The sequence below is a fragment of the Mesoplodon densirostris genome, chromosome 11 (assembly GCF_025265405.1).
Source record: "Mesoplodon densirostris isolate mMesDen1 chromosome 11, mMesDen1 primary haplotype, whole genome shotgun sequence".
In the NCBI taxonomy this organism is placed as follows: Eukaryota; Metazoa; Chordata; class Mammalia; order Artiodactyla; family Ziphiidae; genus Mesoplodon; species Mesoplodon densirostris.
Genome location: NC_082671.1, coordinates 65,667,866 through 65,682,635, shown reverse-complemented (window position 1 = coordinate 65,682,635; position 14,770 = coordinate 65,667,866). Strand labels below are relative to the sequence as shown.

General features: G+C 54.6%; 1 protein-coding gene across 4 annotated transcripts in view; it reads right to left on the bottom strand.

Moving 5' to 3' along the window:
• Positions 1-11,125, bottom strand: part of SULT4A1 (sulfotransferase family 4A member 1) — a 31,300-nt gene extending 20,175 nt beyond the window's left edge. For all 4 annotated transcript variants that reach the window (XR_009533816.1, XM_060113270.1, XM_060113269.1 and 1 more), the window contains exon 1: positions 10,931-11,125. Coding sequence is in view for 3 of the 4 variants with exons in the window: in XM_060113270.1 (XP_059969253.1) it covers positions 10,931-11,099 (169 nt within the window). In the remaining variant the exon portion in view is untranslated. The remainder of the gene's footprint in view (positions 1-10,930) is intronic.
• Positions 11,126-14,770: the final 3,645 nt, after the last annotated feature.

Genomic DNA, 14,770 nt, shown 5'->3' with positions numbered 1-14,770 from the left:
CAGGCCAAGAGGCCCATGCTGGCTCACACGAGGTGCCCTGCAGGCCCCCAGGGACAGCTGAGGACAGTGCCCAGCGCCCCCGGGTGCTGTGCCAGGAGCTCACACGGCCCTTCCCCATCTGAGCCACACAGGCCGCTCAGCGGCCTCTGCCACCACATCTCACACACGGCAAAGCAGACTTGGAGGCGAACTGCCTGGGGCCACAGACGCGAGTGGGCCGTGAACCCAGGACCCAGAACAGTCTGACTCCAGAACCAGAGTGCTTCAACACACCACAGCACACGCAGACATGCACACCACGTCCATGTGCCCCCCCACATATACACAGACCCCACACGCATGCAGCGCACACACACACACAGACACCACACCCATATACCATACACACACCACACACATGCACACAAACACACACACACCACACACGGCTCACAAAGCAAGTGGGCAGCAAAACCAAGGCCACAAGCCACACGTTCTCATTTCCAGGCTAAAGCTCTAACCTCAGACCCCACCACTTCCCAGCTGGGGATGGAGCAAGGGTGAGACAGAGGGAGGAGGGGCTGGACCCTGGAAAGTGAGCCTGGCCTGTGCTCTGGGCCCTGCTGGACACAGAGGGGAAACAGACTTGGCCACTGGGTGTGACTGTCCCTCCTGTGGGACGATGTCAGATGCCGTGACACAGCTGGACCAACAGCCAGGAGGAGAGGCTGCCCGTCTCCAGACAGCCCTGGCTGCTACAGTCCCTGCTGCTGAGGCCTGGCAATCTGGGGCCCACATTCCCAGCCCCGCTCTGCAGTGACTGTGGGGGCCTGACGAAGTCACCAGGCTCCAGCCTTCAGTCTCCTTAGGGTGAAATTCTCCCGGGCCTTGAGCTCTCGGGTTCCCGGGTTCAGAGATGCGGACACACACTCAGGACCCCGCACACAGGCCCCTACCGAGAGGCTGCCGACCCCTCAGGCAGAGTGGGCGGCTCCCCCAGGAGGCAGAGGCCCCACCTCCAGGAAGGTCTGGGAAAGTCTGGGAAGGCTCCTCTTAAACAGCAGCCTTTGACCTGGGACCCGAAGGACAGGAGCATGGACCAGTGAGGTGTAGCACGTCGGGGAGGGGCTGGGGGTACAGCGGTAGGAGTCCCAGTTCTCCACCCTGCGCCATCCACACTGTCTGCCCTGAGACTTCACAGCCCCTCCCAGAAGAGGGTCCCCATGAACGCGGGCACGGCAGGGACTGGCTGTAGCCAATGCAGGGAAGCGAAGGCACAGAGCTTTGCACGTTCCCACTTGCTCTTCTGTGCTTCTAGCATTGCCAAGGGAAGGACATTCCCAGGCTAGCCTCCTGGTCCAGGGTCACCTGAATGAGAACCGCCCCAGCCACGACCAGCCTGCCGCAGGGCCCCCAGACAGCCCGCAGATGCACGGGCTGAGATCAGGACGGCGGACTCTGGGCTACAGTAATAACCGCTGTCTTTAGGTGCTGAGTCTGGGCGGTCTCTTACGCAGCCACGGGCAGAAAATGCTCCAGGTGGAGCCGAAACGGAAGAGGAGAAATGAAAATAAGGGCTAGCAGCATATCAGGGCTTTCCACGCCCATCACCACGTCCGGTCCTCCCAACAGCCCAGCAAGACATCACCCCATCTGAAAAGGAGCACACCAAGATTCAGGAAGGCTGAGCGCCTTGCCCCAAGTCGGATTCGGGCCGAGGTCATTACAACGCCTCCTCCAGCAGACCCTGTCGGCGCCCACCATCCACCTCGGCACCCTGGAGCGCGGCGGGCAGACCCCACACGAGGAGGTCCTGCACCCGCTCTCCCTGGGCCCCAAGCACCCTCCACTGCTGGGAGGCGGGAGCTGACGGGTGAGGCCCGGCCCCCACCTCTTTAGGGAGACCCCCGTGCTGTGCCCACCCATCTCCCGAGGGCACCGCTCCTGGCTTCCTCTTTGCCGTGCCTCCTGAGACCACCTCCCACCTCACTCCTCCACACCGAGCCTCGCTTCCAGGTCTCCAGGCCCCAGGCTCACCCCCTCCCCGTGCTGGGCCTCGCCCCTCCCATGGGGGAGGCAAGACCACGTGGGCACGAGCTTCAAGAGGACACATCTGAAATCCCGGCTCGGCCACTTCCTGAGGCCTGGACCCCAGGTTGACTCAGCCCGTCCCAGCAGGTCTGCCCACCGCACCCCAGGGGAGGACCGCCCACGGATCAAACGCCAGGACCCACGTGCTGGGGCCCCGGAGCCAGCCCCCGTGGGCTCTGTCCCCAGGACCCGGGCCCGCTTCTCCTCGGGCCTCAGTTCCTCACCTAATAAGGGACATCTCTGACCGTGAAGCTCTGAGGATGACAGGAGCCCCCCGCCCCCGTCCCCGGCACAGAGACGGGCCACCCTCTCAGCTCCCAGTCTGCCTGAGGCTTGAGAAGGATCAACGCAGACTCGAGCATCTGTACCATCACCCAGACCACGGCCTGCCGCTGGTGGGAGTGGGGGGCCCAGGAGACCCTGGCTCATCCCAGGCTGAGCTGAGCCTCACTAGACCCACCTGGAAGCCCACACCTCTCTGGCTCTCCAGCCCCTCTGGAAATGACTTGTTTCGCTTCCGGAAAACCCCAGGAAGTCTGCAAAGCATGTTTCGGGGGTGCTTCTGACTCCTGACAGCCCCTGCACTTGCCCTAACGTGCTCCAGAAGCCCCAGCTGGGTCCCCACCCCCTGCTAACACCTGCTGTCCGACCCCCCAGAAGCTGAAGACACGTCCACCGCCTCACCTGACCATCAGGACAGCAGGAAGCAGTGCCGCCCCAGCCAGGGTGCAGAGAGCTGGGAGGAGCGCGGCCCGACACTAACCGGCAACGGCCAGACAAGCTGCCAGACCCCACCTGACTCAAGTCCGTCAGAGAGCTGAAGCTGCGGGCAGCCAGGAGGCTGGAATCCCAGGAGGACGGGCCAGGAGGAGGAGAAGCGAGGCACCACGCACGCAGGAAAGAAGAATCCAGGTGGAATTTCTACAAAGTGCAAAGGCTGACTGCGGGCTTGCAGAGCAAGAGACACAAGGAGAGAGCTGGCACCAAGCAGACGCTCCTCTGCAGACCTACTAGGCGCTCGTGAGAAAGACGAGGGGTGGCAGGGTGGAGACAGCATTCCTCAACATCATGGCTCCAGGAAAAGGAAAGAAACCTGCTGGGACTCTTCTCCTCTATGGGAAGAATGCATTAAGCCACTGGGGGAGGGGCAGCAAAACCTGTTACCCGCCAGGGCACTGGTGAAGACCCAACACGGCTGGAGACTGGGTGAAAGAAAAGAACTCTGCCCCTGTGGGAGAGGTTAGAACTTGCCCCTGGGCTCTGAGACCCCCAAATGCTGAAAGAGGAATGTGAAACTCTTTCCTGCGCAAGACCCACCATCAAGGCAGAGCTGGCTGCCACTAAGGGGCATCACTGAGAAAACCCCACCAAGACCCAGGAACCCAGAGCCTGCCTAAGGCTGCAGCTGGACCAGGTGACAGAGGACCTCCCCCTCAAAACCTTCCCCTCTCAGCCAGCAACAGAGCAACAAGAAACAGCAGTCCACACCTGAGGTAGGGGACAGGGTGTGGGGAGAAGTCCCTCTGAGACTCAGACCAAAAGCTGAGGGTAGGGCAGAAACACTGAGGAAAGACCCTCTGGAAACTCAGCTTCCCAAGCGAAGCACAAGGTGATGCTATAGGAATGAAAACCAGTCATCACTCAAGTGCCCAGGGGAACAACAGAACCCAACACAGCCCTACTCCTACCAGACTGACTCACCACCTACACTAATGGCAAGAAAAGCCAGGCCCATTTCCAAGCATAAATACAACTGACTCCAATCTCTAATGCGGGCACACTGTGTCCAGCATTAAATCAAAAAGTACTACACATTAAGAAAAGGAAAGAAAAAAAATTTATATATATATATATATATATATCCCAGTCAAGAGACAAAACAATCAACAGAATCAGACTTTAAAATTAATCTGATTCCTGCCGATGCAGGGGACACGGGTTCGTGCCCCGATCCCGGAAGATCCCACATGCCGCGGAGCGGCTGGGCCCGCGAGCCATGGCCGCGGAGCCTGTGTGTCCGGAGCCTGTGCTCTGCAACGGGAGAGGCCACAGCAGTGAGAGGCCCGCGTACAGCAAAAAAAAAAAAAAAAATTAATCTGATTAAAATTTTAAAGGATTTCATGGAGAAGGTGGACAAAATGCATAAACAGATGAATATTTCAGCAGAGAGATGGAAACTATCAAAACAATGAGACACTAGAGGAAAAATAAAAACACAATAACAGAAATACAGAATGCTTTCAGTGAGCTCATCAGTAGATCTGACACAGTGGAAGAATCAGTTAACACATTACTGACCGGGGGATTTTTGCAGAAACTAACGTCTGTGGCCATAATACACCTCTGGTCAAAAATGTGTTGACCTGAAGATTGGTCAACAGAAATTACCCAAGCTGAAACACAAGGAGAAAAAAAGGGTGAAAAAATAGAATATACAAGAGCTATAGGATAGTTTCAAACAATCTAACACATCTGTAATTGGAATCTCAAAAGAAGAGAAGACAGAAGAAATATTCGTAGGGATAATGGCTGAGAATTCATCCAAAAGAAGGAAAGGCATCAAACCATAGACCCAAGAAGCTCAGAGAACCCCAAGCAGAATAAGCATCCCCCTCCCTGAAAAAATACATACCTAGACACATAATATTCAAGCGCTGAAAATCAAAGATAAAGAGAAAATCTTGAAGGCAACGGCGGGGGCGGGGGAGGGAAAAAAGGTCCATTCCAAAAGGAACAAAGAATCACAGCTGACTTTTCAACAGAAGCGATGCAAGCCAGGAGACATTGGAGTGGCAGCTCTAACGTGCTGAAAGGTAGGAGGGAGGCACAGGAGGACGTTCAGTCCCACAATGAACAGATGAGAGGAGTTCAAAAACGGGAAGTCCTCATCAGGTAATCAGAGGGAAGGAAAAGGAGAGGAAGGGAGGGGAGGGGAAGAGCACACCAGACAGAGGGAGAAAGAAGCAGGCGTGTTCAGACAGTCCTATGTGGCTGGTGAGAAAGGGGGCAGAACAGGTGAAATCAGACCACAAGACGATGGGTTACGGAGTGGAGTTTACCGTGGACTGAAGGCAATGGGGAGTCAGTGAAGAGGTGCAATGAGGGACTGCCCGAGGTCAGGTCTGTGTTTCTAAGAGGTCACTTCCGCTGCAGAGGGAAAGGTGAACCAAGGGGGGAGGCCACGGAATAGTCCAGGTGAGAGAGGAAGAGTCCCAAGACTGTCTCGAGGGCTGAGGGGGTAGACGGACCTGAGAGCTTACCGGGTACAGGAGCCACGGAAGCAAAGTAACAAAGAGCATGTGCGGGGGGGGGGTGGGGGTGGAGTGTGGCGAAGTTGTCACTGTCTAGGAGGAGTGAGAAATGAGAAGCCCGGATGAGACCCTGGAGCTCAGAGTGGGGCCGGGGGTCTCTTCCTGTTCCACTGGTATCACAGAGATGCTCCTCCCGGAGGCCCTGCGCCTTCCTGCAGAATCCTGTGGGTGCCTCTCGAGGCTCCCTCTCCCAAGCCCCGTACAGTGACGAGAAGAACGTTCCCCTGGCCAGCCCAGGCACTGGGACTTGCCACCTCCTTCCCCAATTCCAAGCCCTCTTCATTATGTGCAAACATAGTGAGTAAGAGCAAAGGGAAGGAAGAGGGAGGAGGAAGGGAGAGGGGAGAGGGGAGAGGAAGTCGGCAGTTATCCTGCACAAACCTCCTGGTACCTCTTCAGGCCTCTGCACGCTCTCCCAGGAGGCAGGGAACTGAGTGCTGAGTTGGGGAGCACTCATCACCCTGTGTAGCTGGAAGGGAGGGACGGTCACCCTGATCTTGGCACAAACGTGAGCTCAGGGTGGGTGACAAGTCCCTCCCTGAAACCTTGCAGCCTGCTTCCTGATCCGCATTTGAGACCAGTCTCCTCCCCAGACTGTGGGAAAGTGCCATGCGATAACTGCATGTGAAAACCTGGGGAGTGTCTGGCACAGAATGGATGCTGGGTGGGCGCCGGTTCCCATCCCCACTGTCCCTCTGCCAGCTCTTCCTGTGGCTGCTTCCTCTCCACCGTCTACAAGTGAAAACTCTACACTCACATGCTGATACCGCCCTTTCCCCTCACTGGGCCTGTTTCTATCCAAAAAAGGAAACAGTCACAAGAACACGGGACTGTTCTGAGGCTCAAACAAGGGAGAGGGAGTAGCTGTGATTGCTAATCCCACCTGCCCTCATGGCTGGCTCCCTGCCCTCCTCCCCCACCTCCTCCATGCAGGCCCCCAGTGGTCCTCCTCCTGCCTGAGGCCTCCTTCCTGGGCCCCCGACCTGACCCTAGGAATGACCACCCCGGCCTGTCAGACAGCTTTCGGCATCAGGGGCCTGGCTTCCCAGTGTTACTGCAAGCTCCCTGAGGACAGCGTCACCTCATTCATGACACTTCCCAAGGCCCCCTCTCCCGGGCATGGTGACACACACAGTCAAAGAAAACGAAGAGCTCTGCCAGCCTGGGGCCTGTGAGCCTCCCCGCCCCAGGGTGTCTTAACATTTAAGACTTACATGAACCCATCAGGCCCAACCCTCTCATATTTCATGAGCAAACTGCAGTCGCACAGTGACAGGGCTAGAGCTGGCACCAGATGCTCCCCCCTCCCCAGCAGCAATGCACTGCTTCCCTCCTCATCAGTGACAGGAGAACGAGGATGCACTTCAAGACAGGTGGGAACCAAAAGGAGAAGAAAGTCAGGAGGTGGGCGCTCTGGCCGAGCCACGGAGCATGTTCCAGAGCCAGTCTCCTTGACCTTGGGGACCCCGGGGACAGACGCGTGACGTCTCCCAGACACAACGGGTTTCAACACTCAACATCCTGGGACCAAAGAGGCTATAAGAATGGATGACGATCAACAAGCAACCATGAGGAGGGTCCCCCTCGGAAGGCACAATGGGCTCCCACTGCTGGCGTCGCGGTGTGAACCTGCGCCGTCCGGCAGAACTTCCGTGAGGATGGAAATAGCTGATATCCCATCCGTGCTGTGCAACACGAGAGCCACTAGCCACTGTGGCTCCTGAGCTCGTGAAATGGGGCGACTGCCCCTGGGGAACTGAATCTCTAATTTTATTTCATTTCAATTCATTAAACTTCAATACCCACCTGTGTCTAGAGGCTCCTGTATCAGACAGCACAGTCCTAACCTGTCACCCGAGCTCAAACGTCAGAAACACAAAAAAGTTCTAGAAGTAGTGGAGTGCTGTGGGAAAAAAGCAGGATCCACTTACTACTACCTTTACCACCGGACGTCCCCTGTCCTGTGAACCCCAGTTTCCCACCAGAGAGGGTAGGGTGGACAAGGGACCCTGGGGCCACCTGCAAGTTCAATAAGACCTTGTAGACTTGGGCACTGGAAACCCAAGGGGCCCCGTGGTCCCCTGCAAGGCAAGGGAAGGGGCCTCTGCTAGTCCTGCCTACTCGCCCCAGTCCCAGCACCAACCACCCTGCAGCTGCCTGTCCCCCAGCGGACTGAGCGCTCACTGAGGACAGGCACCAGATGGGACTCTTCTCTGCACCCCCGGCACCTAGGAAAGCGTCTGGGCACCGCGGGTGCTCAGGGAGTGAAAGCTGGCATCAATAGCACGAGGCTTTCCTGTGCTTACGGTACATCCGGGACGGGAAGGAGCCCTCGCCCATCATCTCATTCATCCTCACAGCCACCGGCAAGGCACTGTGGTGGTCTCTCCTATCCCCGAGGAAAGCCCAGCTCAGAGGGGTGATGTCATCTGTCCGGGGCCATGCAGCAGGTAAGTAGCACAGCTGTGTTCAAACCCAGGCCTTCCAGCTCCAAAGCCAGGCTCTTAATCTCTAAGCACCAGTGCCTCCTACAAATCCACTCCTGGTGGGGAGGAGAAGGGGGGGAGGGAAGGGACGGGAAGGAAAGGAAGCGTGAACTGGGCCACCTGAAGTTCATGTGACTCAGAGCAGTGACAAAAACCCTAAAATCCCAAAGTGTCCTGAGACCTCCATCCCAAAGCGCACAGAGAAGGTGGGAGCCTCCCTCTGCCTTGAGGCCTGAGTCTGGTTGCCCTCCTCTGGAGGGGAAGGGGCAAGGCTGGCTGCGGACCAGGGGACCTGACTAGACTGACTGTCCTTCAGCAGCTGTGTGACTCTGAGCAAGTTCCTGCCTTCTCTGAGACTTTGGATTAACATGGCAGAGCACCTGGCACACGGGACTTGCCAAGGGGCTGCTTCATCATTCCTAGGGCATCCCAGGTCCCATGGCAAAGTGCGAATGGCCTGTGTTCAAAGTAACAGTCGCTCCAAGGATCCCAGAGCCAGAGTCGCCTCTGCAACTATGCAATTTATGATGTGGATTTCACAGCAGGGGAAACAGGGGCTCAGAATCACCCAAGGGCAACGACTTGGGAGAACCCAGATCCTGCCCCCCAGACTGCCCCTCCTGCTGCATCAGCTGCCACTGGAGATGACTTCCAGGGCCCTCCTCCTCTGGTTGAGAGAAAACCTTTCAGGCAGATTTTTGGGACCAGTTCTTCAGCCCCCTTCCAGATCATTTCGTGTAATGAACTTTACAGGCGGTGTGGGTTGGGGGAAGGGGGGATCCTCAGAAGCACTGGTTTCAGCTAGTGCAGGTCATCCTTCCTGAGAAAACTTCTCATCTATCCTGTCACCATCCCACAAACTGGATGAGAAGGATGGACTGGGCCAAGGTCAAGAACCAGGAAGAAAGCAAAAAAGGAACAGAAGATACTGGCCTACACAAAACCCAGGACTCTGCTTCTCCTTTACTCCTGGGCTCGTGGTCAGCTCAAACAAGCCTCATACCGGGCATGTGAGCTTGAGCACGTCACTTCACCTCCCAGAGCCTCCGTGCCCGACCTGTGAAAGGGGAGACCACCTCTGATCAGAGAGCTCTGAAGGGAGTTTGCTGTGATGATGAACACACACAGAGCGACAAAGCACGGCAGGTAGTCAGCTGTGCAGTTACTACTGTCATTACTCCTGGCTTACACATAGTTCTAACAAGGGAGTCTTCAGGTTGCCCAGCCCTCAGGTAGAAGGTAAAAGATAAAAGGAGCAGGCAGGGGGCAGACGGACAAACAACGAGGGCCTGGAAAGGTTATGAGGTCTGTGGAAAAAAATTTTTACATTTCAAAAAGGAGGCTCTCTAGGGCTCTGTGCAAAGGGACCCCACACAAGGATCTCTGGCCACCGTTGGATTCTCCGTCACCAAAAGAAAGAGCCACATGTTTACTCTCCTTGTGAAAAACTCTACGATATGTTTTTGTTTGTCTCTGAAAGATGCAAGTTACAAACATGATGTGAGTTTTGGTTACCTAGAAAACTTCCTTAAACCTACACCCCATTCCCCATCGAGGTGCCCAGAAAGAACCCCAGCAGGCCCCCAGTGCAGGGCCCCTCTAAAGGATCCCCCAGAAGCCCCAGTACATGCTTTTCAACTAAGCTCTAAGCCTGGTCCTCCCCAAGCCTGCCAGCTACTTAACTTCTCACCCTCCATCTCCTTGCCATGAAATGGAGGGAGAACACAGAACCACAACTGCTCATGTGCAATTCTGAAATCCTCAAGAGCGCCCCAAACCAAGTTTTTCACAATTCATATGGTGGCAAACCCTGCCCTAAACTAACATGAGACAATTTTTAGTCTTTATTGATCCCACTTAACATGAGGGTCCAAAATACAGCGCCACCACACCCAGCTGGAAGGGGGCGGGTGTCTTACATGTAGGAATGGTATCTGTGGCTCTAAAATCTGACCAATTCTGAATCCCCATATCTCCTTCCTTTCCTTCTTCCCAAGGATGGCTCAGCAGCACCTCTAGACTTTTCCCCACCCTCCACTGACAGCCCCTTCTCCAACCTTCCTCGGAGGACTGGGCCTATTCCTCGGGCGTCTGGGACCCTGCACAGCTGGGACAGCCAAGTGTACAGCTCTTCCTGCAACCTACCACCCTGCTCCTCCAACACGACCTCCAGGCTGCCACCCTCCACACCAGGCGTCAGACGCACTGCACTGTCTGGATTCAGGCGTCTCCCTGTCTCTCCAGTTCAGCGGCAGCAATCGAAACCCGCAGGAACGCTCAAACAGGAAAGCTGCTTCTTTTCCCTACAAACCTCAGAAGGCAGTACACGATAATCTCTTATATCAGGTCCCGGGCACAGACCAGCCTGGCTTTAAATCGCTGCTCTGCCACTCATCAGCTGTGTGACCTTGGGCAAGCAACTTCCCCTCTCTGAGCCTCAGTGCCTAGACTGTAAAGTGGAGATGATCACCTCTACCTTACACGGTTGTCATGAAAATGACATCAGTTAATGCTAGGAAATGTGAATGCCCTGGGTTCTGCCCGACACCAGAGTGATGGAGGCGGCCCTGAAACAGGGGAACACACCAGGCACGCATTCCGGGCACGGCCAGTCCCATCCCCCACCCTGTGCCCACGCAGGAAATGACGGACGCACACAGCCCTGATGCCCGTTTTATCCCCTTCCCCAGATCACCACCAGGACTCTGCACTCATCAAAGGCTGAACCGGGCCCAGGAACAGAGAGGTTAAGTGACTGTCCAAGGTCACACAGCCAGCTGGACAACGGGAGGGGAAGCAGGGAAGCGTGGTGGGCCTGGGCCTATCCTCCTGGCAGCTCCTGCCAAACTGGCTCCATCCCTACGGACGCTAGCTGGCCATGGACACCGGGGCCCACCTCCAAAGACTGGTTTCCCCAAACGCGGGCCGACCACCCCCCACCCCACCCGGTCGGGCTCTGGGCACCGCGCCCTCGCCCTCCGCCCCCGACGGGAAGCCCCCGGCGCTGGCGCATCGTCTACGCGGGCGCGCCGCAGAGCCGGGCGGGGTCTGCCCGGGGCTCACCGGACTTGGGGTAGGTGACGATCCACACGTCGCTGGGCCGCACCGGGAAGTTGGCGATCTCCTCCATCTTCCCGCGGCAGAAGGGCGGTAGCCGCACGCCGTGGAACTCGAAGTACTTGCTCTCGAACTCGCCCGGCGTGCTGGGGGTCTCGGCCTCGCTCTCCGCCATGCCGCCGCCGCCGCCGCCACCGCCCGGCCCCGCAGCCGCGCCGCCCGCTCCCGGCCCGCGCCCCTCACCCGCGCCCGCGCCCGCTCCCGCCACGCTCAGCCGCCGCGCGGCGCTCTGCAGGCGTGACGTCACGGCGCCGCCCGGCCCGCGCCCCGCCCCAACCGGCGCTGGCGAAGGCACTCCGTGGCCGTGACGTCACGACGCCGCGGCGCCCAAGCCGGCGTGGAAGCTGCGCTCCGCGGGTATGACGTCATGGCCCCGCCCGACGCGCGCCGGCTGCCCTCCTCAGACTTGCTGTAATGGGGCCTCCGGGCCCGACCCGCCCCACACCCGGCAGCAGCCACCCACCCGCCCCGAGGGCCGACCAAGACCTCTGTCCGCCGTCCTCCTCCCAGCCCTCCGTCCGCATCACCTCCATCACGCGTACATTCACCAACCTAGTGACTCCGTCATTCAGCGAGCGTTTAACACAGAAACATTCCAGCTAGAAGTGACCTTAAAGATTAATTCATTTATTCAACAAATATTTAGGGAACATCCGATCTGTACCAGACTCTGGTCGAGGTTCCCGACCAGTGAGACTGGCAAAAGCCTAGCCCTCTTGGAGCTTACATTTGTGAACAACCGAGATAATTTCAGATCGTAATGGGAGCTGTGAATAACATGCTTCACAATACGCTGAGGGCAGAAAGGGGGCTGTTAATTGCAGATTCCCAGGGCCAAGCTGCAGACCTCGGGATATCCAAGGCTCTTGGGATAGTGCCCCGCAAATCTGCATTTAAAAAGTACTTCTTATGCAGACCACATTTTGAGAACAACAGGATTCTATAGAGGCTTTAGTACAACCCCTCATCCATTCACTCAAGAAACAGACGCAGGCATACCTAATTTTATTGTGTTTTGCAGATGTTCTGTTTTTTACAAATTGAACGTTTGTGACAACCCTGCATTGTCAAATGATGGTTAGCAATCTTTAGCAATAAAGTATTTGTTAATTAAGTCATGTACGTTCTTTTTTTATAAAAAATTATGCTATTGCACATTTAATAGACTACAGTACAGTGTAAACATAATTCGTGTGACTGGCGTTATTGCAGTATTCACCTCATTGCAGTGGTCTGGAACCATTCCTGCAATATCTCTGAGGTATGCCTGTATTAAGCACCTACTGTATGCCTAGGGGAACACAAAGATGAAAATGATAATGTCCTGGTCTAATTCTCTGAGGTTCAGTGTCCCTGGCTTTGAAAAGGGAACAATAATCTCTACCTCTAGGTACTGTAGTTGAGAGGACAGAGAAAACTACACCAGCAAGAATCCAGAGCAGAGCAGGTGGACAGGACCTACTTGCTCTCTCTCCTTCTTCCCGTGGACTGAGACACTTGCAGTCAGGCAAGGGAGCCACACACGTGGGCTGAGAGGCGTGGGCCACATGTACACGGTGGATGGAGAGAACAAGGAGAGCGTTAACTCACCCGTGCCCCCTGCAGTGGAAGCGTGGAGCCCTAACCACTGGACCGCCAGGGAAGTCCCGAGGATGTCTTTACTAAAATGAAAGAGAAGATTCCAAGCACCAAGACATTGTTAAGAACAATTAGGTAATGGCACAGAGACAGCTAGCCAAAGGCTAGAGGAATTGAGGGAATGAATAAGCTGATGTTTCAGATGAGGTTTCACTATGGAAGAGCAAGGAAGAACCCTTTTGCTCTTTTTAGATTTTGGGGTCGAACGTATTGACATGAATTTATTATTTGAAAAACTATCTATTTCTTTCTTTTTTTTTTTTTTTTTCTTTTTGCGGTATGCGGGCCTCTCACTGCTGTGGCCTCTCCCGTTGCGGAGCACAGGCTCCGGACGCGCAGGCCCAGCGGCCATGGCTCACGGGCCCAGCCGCTCCGCGGCACATGGGATCCTCCCAGATCGGGGCACGAACCCGTATCCCCTGCATCGGCAGGCGGACTCTCAACCACTGCGCCACCAGGGAGGCCCTATCTATTTCTTATCTTTGCTGAAAAGGCCTTTACGTTCTGTATTCCAGCAATACTAGGCACAGTCAGTGTCCAAATCTTGGTTTCTAAATACTTCCCACCAAAAGGAACCAGGGTTTCTTGGAGAAAAGACTAATTCCACAGCTGGGCAAAGAAAGTACAAGATGAGCCTAAAATATCTTTTGGGGCAAAAGAAAATAAGAAGAAACTGTTAAAAATGTTGGGAATAGGTCAAAAGAACACAGGAGCTAGTTTGAAAGATCAAATTAGGAGCACTTTGCACATGTTAGACAAGAATTGGAAACAATTCAAATGTCCATCAACATTAGGCTGGATAAATTGTGATATATTCATACAATGGAATTCTTACTACACCGTGATTTAAAAAAAGAATTACTGGTATATGCAACAACACAGGTGAATTTCACAGTCAAAATGATGAGCAAAAGAAGCCAAACACAAAAGGCAATATGTTATATGATTCCATTCATATACAATTCAAGGACAAACAAAACTAATCTACGGTCAGAGGTCAGAAAAGGGTTTAATTTGGGGCAGTGGGAGGGGGTTGACTGGGAATAGACACAAGAGTACCCTCCAGAGTATTGGAAACATTATATCTTGCTCTCAGTGATGGCCACAAGGTGATATAGGCATAAGTATAGATTAATATAGATGTGGGTATAGATACAGATGCAGACACAGGGTGCTTCATGGTCATGCAACCAGGGGAGTCAGAAGTGCCCTGCACTTGGGGTTTAATGCTCTGTGTGTGGTCAGCATCTTAAAATTCTTAATAATTTTATCTTGGAACTTGTGCTTTATAAGTGAAGTCTGATGGACAATGAGGCATGTGCTGAGGGCTTGGAGCCTTGGCTCATGGGAGGTCCCACCTCCTGCCACCTTCCAAGGTCTTGACTGCCCACTCCTCTGTTCTCTAGCATCCCAACCCTGTGGCCATGGGGACTTGGGGCCAGCGCCAAGAGGGTCAGGTCTGATGTTGACACCCCATGGCATCTCAGAGTGGGGCATGATAGAAACCATCCCTGCCTTCTCTGTCCTAAACTGACGGCACCCCAGTACATTTGGTGGATGAATCAACAAAGATGAGCCTCTCTCCCACCATCAATTCAGGTATCCATTTCTCTGGTGGGGATGTTGCAATTCCCTTGGTACATCAGGCCAGTGGGAAGGGGTGATGCCTGGCTTGAGGTCTTCGCTCCCAGCCAGGGCAAGATGCGTCAGCCCCACAGCTGACAGGAGGACATGGGCAGCCAATGGGCTGCTCTGGAAGTCATGGGCTGGGTCCCCCAAGTTCCTGTGAAGGTCTGCAGGTACCCCGTGAATACCCCAGTTTTGGAGAGAGTGGCATTAAATAGAAAATTTAAAACACCATGACAGGCTGAGAGATTGTTAAAGAAAGCAAAAAGTTTTATATTTTAGTAATTTTAATGGCATGTTTTAATGCCATTACATTAATGGCCCTACATTTTAATCTTGCACTGGGACCTGCAAATTATGTCCTATATAGTTGTACATGTAAAAAAATTATTGAGGCATACACAAGATTTGTGTATGTACTTTGTACCTAAATAACAATTTACTCTGTGTATGCATATATGTATTTAAGCTAAACAAAAATATTTTTAATGGGTATACGTTAAAATGAATTAGGAAAGGAAC